We start from the raw sequence: 20862 nt of genomic DNA, 5'->3' as shown, positions 1-20862 counted from the left end.
GTGGGTGTGGGTGTGGGTGGGTGTTCATTTTGGATGCTGTTGTTACATTAGATTTATTTTTTTGAGAGTACTCAAACATGGAAATTACTTCAAGTGCCCATCGCTGCTACTAATCTCTATGTCTGTTCTGTTGCCACAGTCAACAGGAGCGATGAGATGCGTTCGCTGCTTCGGGCCCTAATAACAATAACAATAACAATAACAACAGTTACTGACTCGAGCATTTTCGGCCTCTTGCAGCTCCAGCATCCTCTGAGCTCGGGCCAAGTGGTCCATCTTCTCAAAAGCTTTAATCTAGGAGGAAATAAATACATGTTAATTCAGATTCCAGTTGTGATGATTAGTAGGCACTGCACATCCACATGGCATGATTCAAAGTGAGTGTGAAATGAAACCTTTGAGTGTGATAACCCATTAAATGAAGACGGAGGAACACTACTATGATGGATGAGGAGTAATTATGGATTTATAAGGAGGGTAAGACAATGCAGACACATTGAGTTACCTGGTCACCCATTTGCTATTTCATATTAGAAGCAATGAAGGCAAAGGAGGAAGAAAGTGGAATAAAAGTTATTTAATAACTGATTAAAAGCTTCCGTCTTAAACATGAGGAAAAAAAGTCTTAATTCTGGATGAACCAGAAACATTTCTTTAAGGGGAAAAGTAAGATTTGATAGGTCAGAATAGAAACTACTTTGTTGGTCTAAAAATACAACAAACAAAGAAATAATGACTAACCTTGCCCAGGAAGGATTTGTTTGCGGGGTCCTCCTCCCTCCCCGGGCTCAGCTCCTCCAATGGCTGGTTCAGACGGGTGACGGTGGGCTTCAGGGCCACGGGAGGGGGGAGCGGCTTGTTTCCGGCCGCTGCGTCGCTGCTGATGGTGCTGCTGGAGTGTGAGTCAAAGCTCCGCGATGAGTCAGTCCGAGTCTGAGTCCGCACCTGTCACAGGAGAGGACTGTTCAGGATATTCTGGACCATTTGAAACCTTTGTTTAGCTCCAGGACGGGTTACGGTGAGGCTGGTCTGCTTCAGCATCACGCTCCTTCAAATTAAAACGCCTGTTCAGACCTGTGAGCTGCTACCCTTAGAATATTACCCCTAATAATTTAACTCTGTGTGGAATTTATGTATATTGCAGTTTAAGCTCTTAAAGTCTGGAAAGAAAAAAAACGTAGTAATGGAACTAATATCAGATAGAACAACTCCTCATGGCAGGAAAGTGTAGGTAGAGAGATGTTCTTGGGGAAGGAGGAGGGGGTGGTGGATCTCACCTTTGGGGGTTCGGGGACAAAAGAAGGGGGAGGGCTGGGCTCTCTGTTCAGCACCTCTCTGCTCCCTGACTTCCTCATACGAGCACGGGGTTCAGGGTGAGGCTTCTACACACACAGACACACACAGACACACAGACACACAGACACACAGGAGGGTTGTAAGGGTCACATTATGCAAACACACAAACCTTTAAACTAACAATGAGTAAACGATGACGAGGATTTAAAGGTATATATAGTATAAACGCTGAACAGTATTTCACACGCTATCAGCGGACACTCCCACCTCATCTGGCAGCACCGGCTCTGAGGATCGACTGATGGCCGACACCGGCTGGGGCTCGTCCAGCGTCTCGTCCAGCTCGTTGTCGGTGTAAGCCCCGCCCTCGTCCGCCGTGTCTTCGTAGTCGCTGGTCAGACGGCTGTCCATGCTCAGGTAGTCCGCGCTCATCGCCGAGAGGTAGGACATGCGGTCGTCGTGGAGATCCAGGTCCTCCTCTGAGCCGTCCAACTGGGGAGAGGAAGTGAGGATACGGAGTCAGCGCCGGATGTGTTCTTACCCACGCAACTCGGTCTGAATCACATACTTGTCACAGCAGAGCTCGTATTATCAACGCAGTCATCAGCAGCAGCGTGTCATTCACACAGATTCTAAGACTCACCTTGCCCTCACACACCCACACAGCTCTGTCCTGCTGCTCCTGTATGGAATCCTTCACGCTGCCATACCACGCGTCATTGGCCGAGTTCAGGTCGATGGTCGCTAAACGTGCACGAAAACAAATAACACAAGTTACACAAGAATCACTAGCAATGTGTCAGTTTATCAGTGTGAATTTTAAAAGAACCAGTGTGTAGGATTTAGTGGCATGTAGAGGTGAAGATGATTTTTACTAACTGAACACCGAACACCTGTATTTGACGACCTGGGAATGAGAACGGGCTGTGTAGGAGAAACCCACCAGTGAAAAGGTGTGAGCACGTCTTCCTCAGCTTGACGGCCTGCTCATACAGTTTGCGAGCGCTGCGGCTGGATCCGGTCATGAGGCGGTTCCTCATGGTCTTGACGCCTTGCTTGCTGTCTGGGTTCAGGAAGATAACGATGGGATACCACTGGGTGTAGTTCAGAGTGTCCACAGCTTTGGGAGTCACATCCAACAGAGCGTGACGGTCCTGAGGGAACAGGGGAGCGGCTGAGTGTCAGATGATGTAACAGTATTTTCATGAAGCTGCATGTTTTGCTGGTATACCATACCTGCTCAATGATTTGTCTGATGGTGTTTAGTCTCACCACTCCAGAGGATTTCTCACTTCCTGCATCCTTGGGCTCCGTTTCTGATGGGAGTGAAATTATTCACAATGCAGGATGAGGCACATGAGCATCTGTCAGCCTAAAATACTGATTAATATTCACTATGTTCACTATACATTAAACAACGCTGTGAAACAGAGTGTGCTCCAGTATAATTTAAAGCACTTACTGGCGATGACAAACTCGTTTGGCATGTCATTGGCCAGTTTTTCATTCACTGCGTCGGAGATGGGCCCAAATATCACCACAGGTCTCCTGAATCCAGCTGAAAGAAATATCAAATAGGACACAAGTTCAGTCACGAGTAAACAGAGAAACATGGAATACATCCAAAATTCACAGGATTTCCTGAGTGGCCAGTTGTTAACTTTTTGGGGTACCTTCACGTAAGACCACTCTCTCGTAGGCGGGGAACCGTGTGGTGACTGGAGCCGCGGTCAGGTCCTCTCGGCTCTTGCGTAAGTCCTTCTTCTTTGCCGCCCTTTGACCTCTCAGCCTCCAGAAGTCTCCTCTGTCGTTGCCCGACGCTGCCCGAGCGGCATTCTGCACATTGGCCATTTGCTCTGCTCTGTGAGACAAAAAAGTCAACATCATCATAATCACCTATTGTTTTTCTTTTTCTAAAAGTGTTTATTTTCCACACTATGTGGTCTGGAAGGTCTCTTGATGAAGCAGAGCTTTTGAATGCTGGACTGTAGAGCTGATCAGAGGATTCAGTTGTTGCCAGCTGCTCCAAAGCCAGTGAGTGATTATAGCAATCAATTTAACAAATACTTAAAGCTGGAGTAGGCGATACGAGCAAAAGAGAGAGACCAGAAGGTTTTGCATTTTGTATGTTCAAGTTATCTACTGCAGCTTTAATCCTACATACATAAGCATCAAAACCCCTGCACACACCTGCTCTTGTTGGGGATGATTCCTTTCTCCAGCAGCTGATTGTCTTTGTCAGAGCGAATTGCCAGCCAGTTGCCAAGTTTTCCATCATAAAGTGTGTCTGTCACTTTAAAGATGTCTCCTCTGGAGAAAGGAAGGCTCTGAGGAGCCTCCTTCTCATACTCAAAGTGTGTCCTGATGAAGAAAGAGTCGCCTCTGCCAGATGCTAAAATGTCCTTGTACACTGAAATGGAAAACAAATGAAAAACAAAAAACAGTCAGTCTGGGCCAATTCACTCACAGAGTGTCAAAAAGCCTAATACTTCTACTAAAGATCACAAACTAAGCTTAAGTCAAACTGAAATAAATAACTCAACCTCACATTATTGTAAAGTCAATTCGGTGTACCACAGGGCAAAATTCTGGGTCTACTACTATTTTCTATCTTCATGGTTTATCTTTATTTATCCAAAACTATAGCATACATATTTATTGCTATACACCCAACTTCAGTTTTATTAGTGTAGTTTAGTGAATATAGTGATATATATTGGTAATTCATTCATATAATTCATTGCAGCCTTTTGTTAAGTTAAGTATATGCATGAGAAGTTTGGCTGTATTAGGCACTGTATTTATCTTTCCTTTTTAACCATTTTAATAACAGCAATAAATATTTGTATTAGTTTTCTTAGTATCCTTTATCTATACAGTACAGTACCTTCAGGTTTGCTTTGAGCAAGAATGGTTATATCTTCTCCTTTGGGAACCTCCAGGAGGTAGAGTACAGCATCCTCACGCACCATGCCTCTGAAATCCATGTTGTTGACCTGAAACAGACAAAACACACATGAAATACAATTAGAATGAGTATATTATAGAATAGACTTAAATACACCATGTGTAGCAGATCAAATAGGAGATTTTTTTACACAAAGTAATAAAACACCAGAACACTGAGCTGATTATTTCTCGATTTACTTGAATTGTTCCTTTCTCTTGTATATCTTTTATTTTTGTTGTTTACAACAGTGTTCAATAGGTGGTACCCTCACCGGAGTCAGAGTCTAATGACTGTCATCTGCTTTTAAGTCACCTGAATGTTGTATCTGCAGGTATTTAATGTGGAATAAAAGAAATCTAACCTTCACGATCTGATCTCCTGTTTGGAGACCCTCCTGCTCAGCTGCACTGTCCTCCTGAACACCAGCGATGAAGATGCCTACATCATTTCCCCCTGCCAGCCTCAGACCCACGCTGTCACCTTTCTGGAAACGCACCATCACTGTGTTCGGCCTGGACGTTGAAAGCAAGGTTTCATTATACAGAGTCGCAAAAAGCAAGGAAAAACTTATATGCAGAAAGAAAGAAATTCATATGCACTTTGGCCTATAGGTCTCTGGCTTCAGAACCCAGAATAACTATTTGTGATATACTGACCCGTATATTTCCTCGTCCTCTATGCTTGGCTTTTGCGGCACCTTGGGAGGTGCATGAACCTTTGGGGCTACAGTGAATGCTGGCACTGCAGAAACAGAAAATAAACTTACTTATTTTCAAGTTGCAGCATTGACATTTACATGGACTCAAAACGCTCATGATCAGAGCTTCATATGTTCAGAGGGAGACGCGTGTTTACCTGGTGGTGTTTCTGCTCGCGTGTCCTCCCTCTCTGCCTGCAAAGGGGGCGTGTCTTCAACAGCTCTGTCAGGAGCTCTGAATGGCGTTGGCATGGCGCCCATTTTTGCCAACCTGTTGGGCGGGTCGTCTCTGGTGAAATCACAAATTAAATTAAAATGTGTCTAATCTCTAACAGGACATTATGGTGACTACAGAACCTGAGTTCAGCTGTGGACCTTTGTTGCATGAACCCCACAAACCAAAGCCCCAATAGTTCCTGACTGGATACTATCAAGATAAAAGTATAACGGCTGACAAAAAATTAATATACAGAAAAGTCTAACACGAGTACTTCGTCGATGCAGAGAAATACCTCCTCATTGATTTAATGTGATTGACTGATTAATCTTCATGAGGCATAAATCAACATAATCCTGCCTCATCCTGATTTTGTGCTGTATTGAACACACATAATAAACTGGGGACATCTTAGTAAAGCTGGACTCTTTGTAGCTTTCTGTAGCTCCTGGACATAACAAAACTCTTTAGATGGGGGGAAATAGTTCATTCCTGTGGCTCAAGATTCAATGACATCGTACCTGGGTTTATCTCTAAGCCTCTCATTGGAGGAGTGGGAGGAGAGGTCGGAGTGGTGGCCCCGTCTGTCATCCTGCGGAGAGTAGGAGCGGTACGACTCGATCTCAGAGATATCTGCAACACAGCAACAACAAACAGGTTGAACAAAATAACCTTCCTGAACCAACTTGAGAGTGTAAAGTCTCTGAACATGATATTGTTATCTTCAGAGGATAAAGAATAAAAACATGTCTGGAGGAGTAAAAATGTTGAATTTCTCCTTGATGCGACTGTATCTTTTAAATTACATAACAATTACAATTCAAATGGCCCACAGGTCACGGATGCAGAAAGGGCACAAACACAAAGTTTGTCACATCACTACACAAAGTGTACAAAGAGTATGCCCAGTAATTATATTTATTACCAGCTTCAAGGATCCTGACGAAGAACACTGAACAGGAGAATTTAACTTTGATGTTAAAAAAAAAAAAAAAAGAGGCTTGATTCGCCATGCATTTTAACATCGCAGCACTGATGAAGCATAGCAATACCGCTATAAAGCTAAATGAAGTAGATGCACTTGATTTGAACCTGACAGAGCTAAAAATATACACACACACACACGCACAAAATAAGTCCCTATTGTTCTCAGAGACCTTATAGAAGGGGATGCTGAACGGCAGAAACCAGAGAGCTGCTGCGGTGCAAACCTTAACATAATGAAATTCTGTCATATCCAATAGTAGGATTATGATGGGGGATTAGATCACCCTGCCTGAGGCGAATGAACACTTTCACACATGCACACATATTCTCTCACACACAAACACACACACACGCAATGTCCCAAAACCAGACAAAGTGGGTCACAAGTCTTCCGGCTTTTCCACCCCTCCCTCCAAACATTTGGTCAGTGAACAATCCACTCACACCACTTATCTAGATTGGTTCTGACCAATCACTGCACGCCATCTGGTCATGTGACATTAAAAACAGGTATAAAGGAGTGAGTAATCATTGCTGGAGGAATAGTGATGATAGGTTGGTGAATCTCTCGTTAGCTCATAGTTTGTATGAGTTTTGTAAAATATTTGAACACATTAAATATCCAAATAATACTAAATACTGTTGTATGTGTGAGTAAAACTTTTATTTTATGAAGGGAAAACAGGTTTTTGATGGACAATTACAACAACAACAACAGCAACAATGTTTCCACAGTTCATTCATATGAAGTTCATAGCAGTGGGTTTATTTATGATGATGGCGGCCACTCGCTAGGTTTGCCTTTACGCTGGATAGGACCTGCTGCTTTTCAGTTTCGAGTATCTCTCACCATCGAGCTCTGAGTCGCTGTCGACCATCGGGGGCACTCGGATCAACACCTGCCGCTTGTCTCTCTGCACCACCAGCTGCAGCTTCCCGCGAGACTTCTCAATCAGCTTCCCTGCGTCGCTCAGAGACAGGTTTTCTGTCACAGTGCCGTTGATCTGATGGACAGAGAGAGAAAGGAGATTAAGAGACAGTCAGATGCAGATCCCTGAGCAAAGAAACAACGCGACAGTATGAGCCCTGTGCAGTTCTTCAGACAGTAGTCGTTATGGAGACAGTGAGAGTGATAACATTCTGTGAGCAGTTTGATGTTTTCATAAAATAAAAGAAAGACAGAAATCTCTCCTTCTTTTGATTCATTCTTCAAATAAATTACACAGCGTCCTAAATGACCAATGTCCTGAATGTTCAGACAAAACAACCCCCTGATAACATCCCTTTGGCCTCTGGAAACTTGTTGACATTTAGAGAACTATTATATAACGAAAATGATATTCTGACATGAAGCTTGTTAATGATCAGCACTGCGAGTAAAAACCCTGACCCTACCTTTAATATAATGTCCCCTTCCTGCAAGTTCCCATCTCTGCTGGCAAGTCCTGTGTTGGTCATCTCTTTGATGAAGAGCTGACTGCCCAGACGAAGGCCATACTCTGGAATAGATGGTAAAAAAGAATCATCATGTTATAACATGTTAATAGTCATGTTTCAAAAAGTACAAAGTTCCTATTTTGTTTGTCTAAATGGAGTCCGACCATCTGACAGTCTGACAGCAGCAATTAATAAGGTTTTTTGTCAGTTTCGTACCTTCATTGGGCCGGTTCTTCAGCAGCAGCACATTCAGAGGTTTCTCCAGTGGCTCCAGATCCCGGGCTGGGCGGGGCAGAGGGATGGGCATGGCGGCGGGTGATGGCGAGCGCTCCAGACGGTCTCTGCTCCCACTCCGCTTCAGCGGCTCCTCGTACTTCCTTGGGTCACTGGGGACGTGCTCACGTCCCCGTTCGAAGCTGTGGTCCCGACCGGGGCCCCGAGCTGGGCTGTGGCTGTCACGTATGCGGCGCAGGTCTGGGCTGTCGGTGCGGTCCAGGGTTCGCTCGCTGCGGTAGCGTCTGTCTGGGCTGTGGTCCCGGTCGAGAGCACGCTCGCTGCGGTAGCGCCGATCGGGACTGTGATCTCGGTCTAATGTGCGCTCGCTGCGGTACCTCCTGTCCGGGCTATAGTCGCGGGCAAGCAAGTGGTCGCTCCTGTAGGGGCGCTCCGGGCTGCGTTCTCTGTCCAAAGTGCGACCTCTGCTGCCATCTCTCCTGTACTGCCGGTCGGGGCTCAGTTCTCTCTCCGCACTCCTGCCGCGTTCCCGCCGGTCATATTCCCTGTCATAGTCACGCTCACGTGTTTGGTAGCCAGAATCCATGTAGCCTCCCCCGCCTCGCTCCCTCTCCAGGCTGTGATCCCGCCCGCCGCCACTCCGGGCGCTGTACACACTGCGACCGTCCTGTTCGTAGTTGTAATCGTCATTGTAGTCGTTGTTGAAGACTCTGTCGTCAGGTGACGGGGGGCGGTTCAGCATATTGACTGGAACCTTCCTGGGCCTCTTGACTGTCTGTTGATAAACAGACACAAAGAAAGAAAGTTTTAATACAAAATAAAGGTCAGAGGTCATTTTAACAATTATCCCATCATAATCACAGTATGCAACTTAAATGAACACTTCATTATTTATTAAGTAACAAAACAAGAATAAGGCTCTAATAAAAGCTTTACTCACAACTTTTGCTACTTTGCCACACTTCCTGAGGGTCTGGACAGCGAAGGAGTGGACGGCCCCCTCCATGGGGATGGCGTTCACCTGCACCACCCGGTCATTCTCACTAAACACAAACACACAATGTGAACTAAGTTAGTTATATTGTTCTTTTTATAATGGTTTTAATATCAGGGATTTTCTTTAATCTAGTTATTTTAGGTTTTTTAAGTTTCAAAAATAAAGACATTACTTTTATAAATGACGTGTATTTTCATATGGACCTGAAATGACAAATGGAACACTAATGGCTTTGTCTCCATTCAGACGTTTGTTCGGAGCCTTTCCCAATGAGGCATATACTGTAACTGCTGCAAGTAGAGAATTAAATCCCTTGAGCCATAATGATAAGCTGGACAGCTTTGTGATTTTTAATCACAAAAACAATCAAAGTATATAAATATATAAATATATATATATATATATATTGGGAACTTTACTATTCCAGTACAAATCCCTATTTTCAGTTGTTACATAAAAGTTAATACAAATGTAATTCTGATTGATTGAATGAGCCATGGGTTTGTTTTGGAGAACTTTTCCAAAGGGGGTTAGTGTGGATGATATGGATAACTGCTGCTATCATGGATATGTAATTTTATATTGTGTAGCACTGTAAAATAGTAAATTCTGGAAGACTATGTATAAGTCCTGGAAATTCAAGACCAGACAAATAAATGTTCTGTAATATTCTACAAAATTAATAGAAAATGCTCCTGCTAAACATTTGTATTGCCCATCACGGCCTAATACATACATACATACATACATACATACATGCATACATACAGGGATATTAAAGGGTTCTCTACCTCAGTATAAACGGAGTAGCAAAATCTCTACGAGGGGTCATGGTTAAGTAATTCCTTAAGTAAATCCCATCCCATTCTTTTGAATGCACCGATACCGAGCTCATGTACTCTGATATCGCACCCCATACCACAGTGTGATCCTACGTACGATCTCTGTACTAAGTGAATGACAGTCGTTGCAGTACGTTTGTCTGTGTAGTCGAGTTTAACTGATTACTAATATTATAACCGAGAAGAGTACGCACAACAACAAGCCATCAGCAGGTCCTCCCTGCAGGACGTCGGACACCACAATGGACGTCTCTCCACTTTCCTCGTTTGGGTTGTCCCGCCCCCCAGACACTGCGATGCCAAAGCCCATCTTTGGATCCTGAAAAAAAAGAAGAAAAAAAAAGAAAACATGTAAATCATTGTGTGTGTGTGTGTGTCTGAGAGAGAGAGATAGAGAGAGAGGTCTTGTAATCCCTGTATTATCATGGCTGTATGTGTATTGTACATGGCGATTAAAAGGATTCTGACTGATTGTGATTACAGTTGTGCATACTGGAGTCATGTATGGCTGTGCAGCAGTTCACCGCCTACGTGACTATCTTCTGTAGCTTTGTGTGTGTGATTAACAACGATGCTAATCCTTGTGTGTATGAGCATGAGTGTCTGTATATTAAAAATCACTTCCTGGAAAGGAGTGTGCAGTGTATGCTAACGCGCACAAACAACTCTGTTTTTAAAGGCTCCTCGCTTCTTTGGAAACATGTTCTGGCTTTGAATGATTCTACCTGCCACTGCTCCAGTTTGCCCAGATGAGATTAGGTCAGAGATTTGATGACCCTGTCTCTTTATCCCCTCCCTTCCATCTGTACTTAAAAAAAGCCCCATACAATTCACCACTCTCCTCTGTGTCTAGCAGATGGCCGTGGAGGCAGAGGGAGGGAGAAAGTGCCAGCAGAGAAAAAAAACACAGAGGCAAACATGAAGGAACACAAGAGACATGAAGACATCTTTGGTTCTGATATAATAATCTCAAAAATGTATGACTTCTTGTGCATAAAATATTACAATCAAATAATTATTATATAGCTGGAAAACGATTGTTGAAAAGGTTTTGTGTGCCCGAGAGCCAGAGAGAGTACTCCTTAGCCAATAAAATACAGACATAAAACCACCACGCTGTTATAAAGGAGATTCAAATCACAGCAAATGAAAGCCAGAGGAGCGTGCCGCTGTGTTATTGTCTGCAGCAGTAGTTGAGGCAAGAGATGATGGGATTTAATGGGGTGTAATGGTTCGCAAACGTGTGCGTGTGTACGGGGATATCTGTGGTGCTATTTAATAAAGCCAGTGAGATAATGGCTCTCACCTACTGCCACTTCCTGTTACTGTACATGATTGTTCAAGTACAACATTAACTGCAATTTTTGAAGTGTGGTGATCCTGTAATACAGTACTGCAAGTAAACATGGCAGTGTTTTGTGATTCCTGGTTATTTTTTTATTGCTGCTGAATGACACTTTAAATCATCAGATTGATTATGTTTAATAAAAACAGCAGTGTGTCTTTAAAGTTGGATGATGGCTGTATTTTTCAGATAGTGTCAGATCAGACCTGTCAGGCATTTAAAAGTGTAATCAAGTAAAAGCAACAAAGTGCCTTTTTTTTTCTCCTCCAGATGCCTCCACACCTTACCTATATTATCCAATACCTACTTTACTTTGCCTAAAACAGAGTTAAAAATATTTTATCATATCAAGTCTTAACCTTGTGAGGCAGCTGGAATCCATCTAGCCATTCTTCAAGATACATGATTGTGTCCAAACACAATCAGTGTCACAGAGGAACTGCTGGCAGCTACAGTATGAGCTGTGGGTGTGGTCTAATGCTCAAAAACAACAATGGCCACAGCTACAGACGCTAGCGTAGATACTGCTAGCATCAGTTCTAGCAGGACTGGAGAGTATTTCTTCATTGAAGGAAGAGCGAAGAACAGCACTGAAGGCTTTTATTGATGGAAAGGTGCTTTCTTGGCTTCGGTAAGACTTGGACTACGTTATATTGATCTGATTGCTTGAAGTTCGACCGTGATAGACAGACGGTTCATCCAATCACCTGCCCAGTATTTTCCCAACAGCCAGATGGTTTGTTCCACAGAAATCCAAATCAATGGCAGGCTTCAAACTGCACCTCTCAAACATCTGGCTCTGTGTTTATATCCTCCATGTTTGTTTTTACTATGTATTTATGTTTATTTTGGACATAGTTAAACTGATTTACATTCAAACAGAAAACAACTTGTGTGTGTTATGTGCCTGTTGTTGTCGCACTATATTTTCTTGTCTTTTGTAATGTTCAGTCTTGTCTGTAATTGTAAAGTTAAAATATCTGGTCCTATACGTTGCCTCTATAATATGTTTTAAAACGGTTGTCTTTCCATTCTGTATGCTGCTATATGTCATGTCATGATAAAAAGTAGCCACTAGACTGAATGTGGCACATTTACTGGTGAATATTAGTTTATGTAATAATATTATTATGGATGTTGAGTTTTAAGCTCTCTTCCACTTGATGAGAGGTGTTCTGAGCGAGCGAGGCAGCAGTAGAAGCAACATTTTTTAAAATGCCACTCAGTTAACAAACGGTAGAAAAGAGTAAAAAGTGGAAGTACAAAGCAGAGTGTGACAGCTGGCTGTGGAGGGCTGGAGAGTCTGGGGTCACAAGCCTGCAGCAGAGGACCTTTTTTGCACTAAATCTGCTTTTCTGGCTTCAGTGAACCTCAGCACGAGACAATGAGCTCATCATGATTACCTAAGCTCAACTGGTTTGCTCTGCTCACACAGTCGTACACGTGTTTAACTTTAACAACTGTGTAGGCCCAGGTTCAATAGGCTGGTGGCGACACGTCCACATTTATCAAAGTATTAAAGACGAAAACCTAGGGTTTACTCATCAACTAGAATGTGTTAGTTGAGTGTTACAAATGTTGTACTGAGAGCCGACACCAGGGTGCAGGATGAACGCTTTGGTCGCCCAGCAAATGGCAAGTAAATATTCAAATCTTAGCAGCTCAACAGATTACCTTTTTCTTTGGCTGGTGAGTGAAGCAAATGTACCAGGCACTTGTATATTTTACCAGCATTTGGCTGGTGGGTGGTGCTAATTTTGTGCCCTGGCTGGCCCTGAGTGTCTGGTCAGACTCATAATCTTGTTTACTGATTTGATCAAATAGTTCTTGATTGTAATCCAAACTTTAGACTGTACGTCATTTAGGCAAAAATCTTGTATCGCTGCTTATGTTCAGATAACAATGAATATTTGAGAACTTTGGCTTCATCCAAATACCCCCTGCAGAGCGTCGCTCCCAACTGTGTGGAATTTATCACACCAAAATGAATCTATAAATTGACTCGGGGGCAACACAATGGGCTGTAAACACAGCATTAACATACTACCACCTTATAAAGTTTATATGGCAAACTTTTGCATCCTTCAAAAGCTGAAAAAAGGTTCACACCCCACAACCCACATTTTTTAGCAATCCTTAACAATGAAAGAGGAACCAAAACTAATAAATCAGGAACTAAGTTGAATTTTAGTCAAATAAAGGTCAGCATAATAGCATCAGCAAACTATTGTTTGTATATTTCACTCCATGTTGTTCCACTCTATATTTTTCCCCTGGTCATTGCGGTGTGTATGAGGGTATATCCACCATTATATATTTTACCATACAGGGAGGTCCGGAGCTCACCTTACAAGCCTAGTTAATCATAATTCTAATGAATTAAAAGAATCCATTTTCATGGTTTGTCTATATTTGAGCTGGCTCTCATTCAGCAGACAGGGCAATGTCTGTCACATCTGCACATGCTCTTTGCTCTCTTAACTATTAGCTGACTGCAATGTGTTAAACTAATCATTTAAAAGCCCTCCCTGAGCAGCACTGGGTAGAACAGCCTGGCTTTCTGGCTGAAATGGAAATACTGTAAATGAGATGAGGTCTGGTGTGTTTCGGTGCAGATGGACTCACCCTCTGCAGGGTCACGGTGTACTGCTCCCACACGGTCTCCTCCATGACCGGGTTCTGTGGAGAGAAAAGGAAGATTACCATGGCTAGTTTCATTTCACCGAACAGATTAATAATGTATTACGTGATGTAACCACAAAGCCAGTTCATTAACTGTCCTTACACAAGCGGGAGAACAATGACAGGCCTCTGCCCGGCTGTTTGCAACAAGTTAGACACTTCTTGCTCAGGTCGATTAAATATGGATGAGAACATTTGAACATCAGTTAGCTTTCTTTAACAAGCACTTAAAAATAATTCAGGAGGAGAGCAGTCCCTCTGACTGTTCCATGAAACCACAACAGGTCACGTAAAACCAGATACAAAGATACACAACCGCTCAACTTCAAGTCTAGAGCTGCAACTAACTATTACTAATTCGTCTTTTTTATTGCCGAGACTAACAAGAAACACTCCAAACTTCAACTTGGTTTTATTGTTCGACCCCCAAAAGGGAATAAATCGAGTTAAACAGAAGAAAACAAGAAAAGTTTCACATTTGGGAAAAATGAAACCATCATTTCTTTAACTTCACACAATTGCTTATCATTAGCTTCATGTTAAGTGTCTGACCAATAATCCAATCAACCCTAATACAGTACAAACTAACCTGTGTGGAAATATTCCACCAGTTAAGACCAAGTGAAAGTTACACAGATCATACCTCAGCAAACGGACCACTGAGTCAGTTTTGATTTTGAATACTAACATCAGCCCTTACACTTTGAAAGTACCACAATTCATTTTTATCCTAAATTATCTTTTAATAACAGCTGTTGCCACTTTTCTACAATTCTGGATCCCTCATTTCAGAACCAAACTCAACTCAACCCATTTCTGAACTGCACAAGTCATAAAAAAAAACAACAAAAAAAAGCACACTCCAGCCGCCTGCCACAGATCTGATTAAATCCGAGCCATGGTAGCAGAATCGAACTCACGAGTCCCTGAAGGATACGTATGGTCTTGACTGCATGGGCCCATTTCCTGTGCAGGCTGAGGACGGTCTTCATCGTTGGCGCTCTCCGTCTCTTCCTATCTGCGTCTCTCCCTGTTCACCGCCAGCGGTGCTCTGGCAGACTGATGTGCGCCACAGCCTCATCCATGGTCACAGCTGCACAACCACCAGCAGCTCTCTTCCTGCATCTGCCCGCCTGCCTGCCTTTGACGTAAGAGGGATTCTGCTGGCCTACATTCAGCACAAATCCCACCGTCTGCAGACAGTGTAAACACACACACGCACCAACTCCTGCACAGGCACGCGCTGATCAAACGGCCGAGTGCTCATCCATAAACACAACAACAATAACACAACAACAACAGCACCACACATTTTGGGTTTGATGTCTGCTCACACCGCAGATACATGGGACTCATCAAAAGTTTGAGAGGCGATTCACACACCAGCAAAGACAAAGTGGCACTGAATGTGTGCAGAGTGCAGACTGGAGTTAGTGGCAGCACAGTGGTTGGGATTTAAAGTTGTTTGTGGGGTTTTTGGTAATAAAAGGGGAAAGTGAAATCTGTGCGCCGCTGACACCTCCTGCGCAGGCTTAGTGAAACGGGGGCACTACTGGAGCTGGCAGCACACCCATCATAAGCCACTTTTTTGATCTTCTGGCCTACAAGAGGAAACCAGATGACCAACAGCAGCAGTGAGCCGACAGGACCGTGTGAATCAAAACAGGACAAACGCAGCATCTCTATACGCCACAGTGCAACAGAAGAGAGGATACTTGTTTTGGCACTGCCATTTGAAATGTCCATCTGGTCAGGGTTGTGTCTGAAGGTTGAGGCAGATGGAGTCTATGTTGAACAGTATTTAGTTTTAAACTAAGACTTCTTCTGCTACTATCTATGTGGCATTTCTTTGCACCACAAAAGGGAAAATGAAGTGCAGCAGAAGAGAACACATGAAAGTCAGATAAATGACTTAGAAGCAGCCAATGAAAGTGCTTGGAGCAAGGCCAAACCAGTTTTAATAAGACCGTCTTCTTGTACTGTGTGATAGGATTGTGATGGCTGCTCGCAGGCAGGCCTGCTGGATAAGTCGTAGCCTCCTGAGTGTCAGCTATTACATAACAAAACACAAACACATTTCCACTAATGAGGAGGGAGGTTGAAATACTGGGTCATCCTAACAGGACGTGACTTAGAAACAAATTATTTAGAAGAGTCGGCTCTCTTCAGAAAACAGAAATACAGAATGTGTGGGTGGATCTTAGTTAAGTAAAGTCTCCATAGGCGACATTCAAATTCAAACATTATACAAAATGAGGCTTTACTGTTTGCTTCTTCTCGGGTTGTGGTAGTAACTCTTACAGGTAGAATTTGGGGGATTTAGAGATGAGACCACAACACAAATGTATTTTCACATAAATGTCTCTTTTGCTATAAGTCCCACACAAAGCAATGTCATATAACATAATACATAATAAAAAATATTCATTTTACAATAATGTTAAAACTGAGAAAAGCAGAAAATCCTCACACAGAAAAGGCTGAAAGCAGAGAACGTTTCATAGTTTTACTTGAAAAATGAGTCAAATGAATAATTAATAACGATCAAATCCAATTGTTTCTGCTCAGGTTTCAAGTAAGGCTTACATTTTTAAATACTACTTTCAGTCCCAATGCCAAGGCAGCTGCAAACTGAATGAAGAAAAACTGACATGTTTTGTGAAATTGTGTTGAAATTTTACTGCACTGTATAAGATGCTGAAATGACAATAGAGAATAAGATGTTTAAATTGCTATAGCATGTCTCAAAAGGTAAACATTGCTCACTTTATGAATTCCTCCTGAATATTTTGGAGTCTGCAACCTCAATACTCAGAGGATATTTGCCTGAAGCCCGATGTAACATATGCATTTTTCTGAGGGAAGTTAGTTATAATAGAAGTTGTTTTTTTTAAACTGAAAACTACCCAGCAGTCCTTCATTAGGCAGTGTGGCCTTACATATAGTGTCAATGAGTCTGACATGTTTCTGTGTGCTGCTGATACACAGAAAGGTTGAACGAGTCTGCCCCCTGCTGGTGGCACAACAGCGTTACACCGGGAGGCCCAAGAAAGAACAACACACCAGTACATAAATAACGTCAAAAATAAAGCCATTACAATAGCTTTAGACATTTGTAGCCTTTAGTTTGTTAAGTACTACGCGCCACACCACCGTTAACAGTTCCTCCTTTAAAAAGTGGGTCATTAAAAACTACATAAAATTAAACAAAAGTGTTGTTTTGACCACCAAAGGACAGACATACCGCTGAGCGCACTGTTTATAAGACCAGGCGATTAAACACGAGAAAAGTCGATGTATCAATACGAGTTAGAGTGAGAACAACGTTAAAAACAGGATTTCTTAACACTGGCTGTGTTTCTACTGAGTAAAGTACTGTTACTGAGAGGAGCTGGTATCACAGCAGGTGCAGCGGGATGCAACAGGCTTCAACTGGGACTCATGGAAACGCCTCAATCTACTTCTCCCCTAAAATATAACTACATACACAACACTGAAACAGCTATTGTCTGTCGGCTGTTTAGGAATACTTTAAATGTATTTATGGGAGTACTTACTGTGAAATACTGAGTTGCATATCTGTTCAGAGAGAGCAGCCCCCCTCCGTTTACTGGCATCACGCACTTTGAACTGTCCGGGACTAAAGATTATAACTAAATACTTAGATAGATGTTTCTGGTCGGATGATGGAGTTTAAAGTAACGTTTTAAAGAGTAGAAAGTGTAAAAGTCTCGTTTACTTTACTTTAAATATCGCACTTTGCTTGCTAAAAATATTAAGACTAAACATTCAGGGCAAAAATTAGCGCCGACGACTCCTAGCTTGGTTCAGGTTATACCAAAAGTGAGCGGGGGTGGGGGGGCAATTTAAAAGTAACTGTGATGGATAACCTCAAAATAAAGCCACAAGTTATAACCTAAACCTAGTTCAAATCTATTATTTGGTTATCAGTAAGAACCGATTGGTGATAACATTATCAGTACATGCACGGAGGCGGCTTGCACCTGTAATACCGCTGAGATGGATCCGTCCAAAATTCCCATTGATTTTTAGGGAGCCTGCTGTGAGGCTCCCAGACAGACAGCACACAAACACATTTAATACTGCACTCTGCAGAGTTTAACTCACTCACAGACACAACATCTGAGCAGATAGAGGGCTTTCTTTTCAAATGTATTTCCAAGTGTATAAAACAAATTTACATCAACATACTTAACAGCAACTGCCTTATTTAGTGTGTATACAATATTAACAGCCCTTCAAATTAAAGATAGCATCCCCAAAAAGTATGAAACCCATTTTAGTCCTAAGATACCTCTACCACCAATACTTTTGACAAGGAAGAATATGTTTCCTATTAATCTTTTTCTCTTAGTTCCCCACCTCTGCAGCCATTGCAGCAGTTCATCCAAAATATGCTGGGGGAGGTCAAGGCTCCAGACACCAAACTGGGAGGTGTATTTGTTGATGGACATGCCTTTGTGCATAGCAACATTGTCATGTTAAAATGGGAAAGGACCTTCAACAAAATGTTGCAACAAAGCAACAGGCACACTATTGTCTAAATTATCACTGAACTAAACCTTAACATTTACTTTGACTGGACCTGAGGGCCCCAAACGACAGAAAACAGACCCAGAGCAAAAGAACACAAATGTAGGTAATGTGGTTTAGCCATAAAGAGCTATGTAAAAAATGTTAAGACTTTATGCATGAGCAGCTGAAACAAATGTGTAGAACAACTAGATGACCATGTGCAGCTGTCCCACAATAACCTGTTGTTTGTGTGTGTGTGTGCACGTGCGTGTGTGTGCACGTGCGTGTGTGTTTGTGTAATACTATCTGTTCTATCCATTCAAGCCTGCCCTTTTTTGGTATTTTATCAGCACGAGACAAATCACAGATAAAAATACCAGCTGACCCTCAAAATGTCCAATCCTTAATTCAAAATGAAATTTAACCATTTCCTTTCAACACCCACCATTTTAACAAATTCAAAAAGCTTTTCTACTGACAAAAAGGGGAGCACTTTATCCAAAATGCTTCATAGATAGATAGATAGATAGATATTCATTTATTTTTCCCACAATGGAGAAAATTCCAATGTTACAGCAGCAAAGTGGAAAGAGAAAACAGTATAAAAACAGTAAAGAGTAGGGAGATAATAAAACACTATGTACAAAAGAAAAAAAGTAAGAATCCACAACAACAGATAACACAAATAGTAGCAGCAGTTGCACATGGGCAATAGATTGCATGTAACCTCTTAAAAAATGAAGTAAAATTAAGGTCAATCAAGGCAAATCCCACATTTCACATCAGCGGTATTCTGTGAAATGCCCTTAAAATAGGCCATCCTAATGCAAAACAGCTTCACTGGCCTGAATAATTTGTGTGACCAAGTCATTAAAACAATGAAGCTTCTGGGACGTGACATGTCTCTCTGGTTAATCATCATCATCCTGGATGCAGGAGGGGTCACTAAAGCGTAGTCGTATTCAAATAAGGAAAGAGGAAAGAAGTCTGGGAAACACTGACTCACTAAACCTCATATCCCCAAAACATCAACGTTTCAGGAGAGAAGCAGCCTTGTTTGCAGCTTACAAACTATTTTTGGGATAAACAAAAAAAAAAGCTCAGCTCTGTCCAATGATGGGATTATGACAGAGTTTCATAAGATGAAATCGTGACATTTACAACGAGAGAGAAACACACAATCATCCAAGCAATGTTAAAGACAGCCTTTTCAATTGGCCCAAAAGCAACCTCAGAGTGGATACACTAATCTGATATACTGTGACAAAATAAGTATCTACATATATATACTTTATGGTGGTGGTCAGTTAGTTGCAATCTGCAACTTCACTGCTAGGTGGCACTAAATCCTACAGATTGGTCCTTTGAAATAACAGCTTCAAAGTCATTTTGCTGCTACACTGAGTTACAGCAACAGGGTGAATGGTGCCTCTCTTATTCCCACTTTGTGCCCTGTACGCCTGTTCTGGCACTATGTAACTTTTTGCTCCAGGTCAGAGTAAGTGTTTAGCACTTAACGGCAACAGTCAAGCACCACCATCTATATCACTGATTACGGGGAAACTGGATCATATTTTATGGAGAAAATGCTTTCTGGTTTTCCCTCTGATGTCCTCCGGCTGCTCAGCCTCAACTCTCTGTAATTTACAGTTACCTGATGGATAATAAAGTAACTGCGGACTGTGGACATAGCTAATGGCAGAGGCGAAGATTTAAGAGGACGACAGAAGAAGCTAAGAGGAGAAATGGAGAGAGAAACCACCGGACAAGAGTAAATTAAATCTTGGACTGGCTTTTATTCGTTGGTGAGAGCTTCATGAAGTAGATGGCTAGAGACAGACGGCGAGCTGGCCTTCTTGCTGTTGGACCAGTCAGTAATATTAGCTGCCTTGCTATATGTTGTGTTGTTGCACTTGCTTAACGTTTGGCTGTGTTAGCAAAGTCGCTCGTTTTTGATCATAAGTAATATAATTATATCAAATGTACGGCAGTCCATATGTACCACAGTGGTACTGCAACTCGGGGCGCCAAATAGTAACAAAAACCAAATGTTACATAATGTTGCTTTAAGATGGGAGTGCCATTACCCTGGTGCATAAAAAGTTAAACAAGGCTTTAAATAGGCTGCGGAAAGTCCCATCTACATTTCCTGGTTTTAAAATCTAACCCAATTGAATTTGTGTTAAAGCATGAAAATAGCCAAAGCTAGACGACCTGTGAGGGCGTTCAAACAGAATATACATAACGAATATAGCTGCCTCATGCTCCCATGTTGACTGGTATAATAAATGCTAATATTCATGTTTCAAGTCTGAGTGCAGACATTTTGAGTTTAAAACACACAGTTCAGGGTCAACAGGACACACCAAACCAGCACCAACACTGAACATCATGTAAACCACGTACCATCATAATAGCCGAGTAGCTGCGTGAAGAGAGGCGGCGGAGATACAAGTACTGGGCTTCTCTGGACCAGCAGAACTTGCGGCCGGACTTGATCAGGTCAGTGCTGGTCTGGTCAGGGCCAGGCTGGTCCCTACACACATGGAGAGGGACACATTGTGTGTTAAACATTCAAATGTTTTCAATAAGCTTATTACATTCACTCTGTAGGTCTTTACCGAGAGAGAGAGAGAGAGAGA

At 42.3% G+C, this 20862-nt stretch overlaps 1 protein-coding gene across 2 annotated transcripts in view; it reads right to left on the bottom strand.

Annotated features, from left to right (window-relative positions):
• The window catches only part of tjp2a (tight junction protein 2a (zona occludens 2)), a 33879-nt gene that overhangs the window by 3030 nt on the left and 9987 nt on the right, over positions 1 to 20862 (bottom strand). Inside the window, exons 2-23 of one of the 2 annotated variants that reach the window (XM_035668571.1) lie at positions 20627 to 20756; positions 13628 to 13681; positions 9852 to 9976; positions 8759 to 8861; positions 7801 to 8593; positions 7543 to 7646; positions 6998 to 7151; positions 5682 to 5793; positions 5102 to 5232; positions 4903 to 4987; positions 4608 to 4758; positions 4184 to 4292; positions 3487 to 3706; positions 2970 to 3157; positions 2759 to 2854; positions 2533 to 2612; positions 2240 to 2450; positions 1940 to 2040; positions 1564 to 1788; positions 1278 to 1382; positions 742 to 945; positions 217 to 294 (exon numbers count right to left, since the gene is read on the bottom strand). In XM_035668571.1, the coding sequence (XP_035524464.1) occupies positions 217 to 294; positions 742 to 945; positions 1278 to 1382; positions 1564 to 1788; positions 1940 to 2040; positions 2240 to 2450; positions 2533 to 2612; positions 2759 to 2854; positions 2970 to 3157; positions 3487 to 3706; positions 4184 to 4292; positions 4608 to 4758; positions 4903 to 4987; positions 5102 to 5232; positions 5682 to 5793; positions 6998 to 7151; positions 7543 to 7646; positions 7801 to 8593; positions 8759 to 8861; positions 9852 to 9976; positions 13628 to 13681; positions 20627 to 20632 (3435 nt within the window). In that variant the 5' untranslated portion in view covers positions 20633 to 20756. Of the gene's footprint in view, positions 1 to 216; positions 295 to 741; positions 946 to 1277; positions 1383 to 1563; positions 1789 to 1939; positions 2041 to 2239; positions 2451 to 2532; positions 2613 to 2758; positions 2855 to 2969; positions 3158 to 3486; positions 3707 to 4183; positions 4293 to 4607; positions 4759 to 4902; positions 4988 to 5101; positions 5233 to 5681; positions 5794 to 6997; positions 7152 to 7542; positions 7647 to 7800; positions 8594 to 8758; positions 8862 to 9851; positions 9977 to 13627; positions 13682 to 17241; positions 17498 to 20626; positions 20757 to 20862 lie in introns of those variants that run through there. The other variant, XM_035668570.1, reaches the window with a different exon arrangement.

Source organism: Morone saxatilis, unplaced genomic scaffold (genome assembly GCF_004916995.1).
Source record: "Morone saxatilis isolate NCDOM2014 unplaced genomic scaffold, NCSU_SB_2.0 Contig21, whole genome shotgun sequence".
NCBI classification, from domain to species: Eukaryota; Metazoa; Chordata; class Actinopteri; family Moronidae; genus Morone; species Morone saxatilis.
Note: the sequence above shows the minus strand (reverse complement) of the source record. Positions and strands in the feature narration are given on the sequence as shown.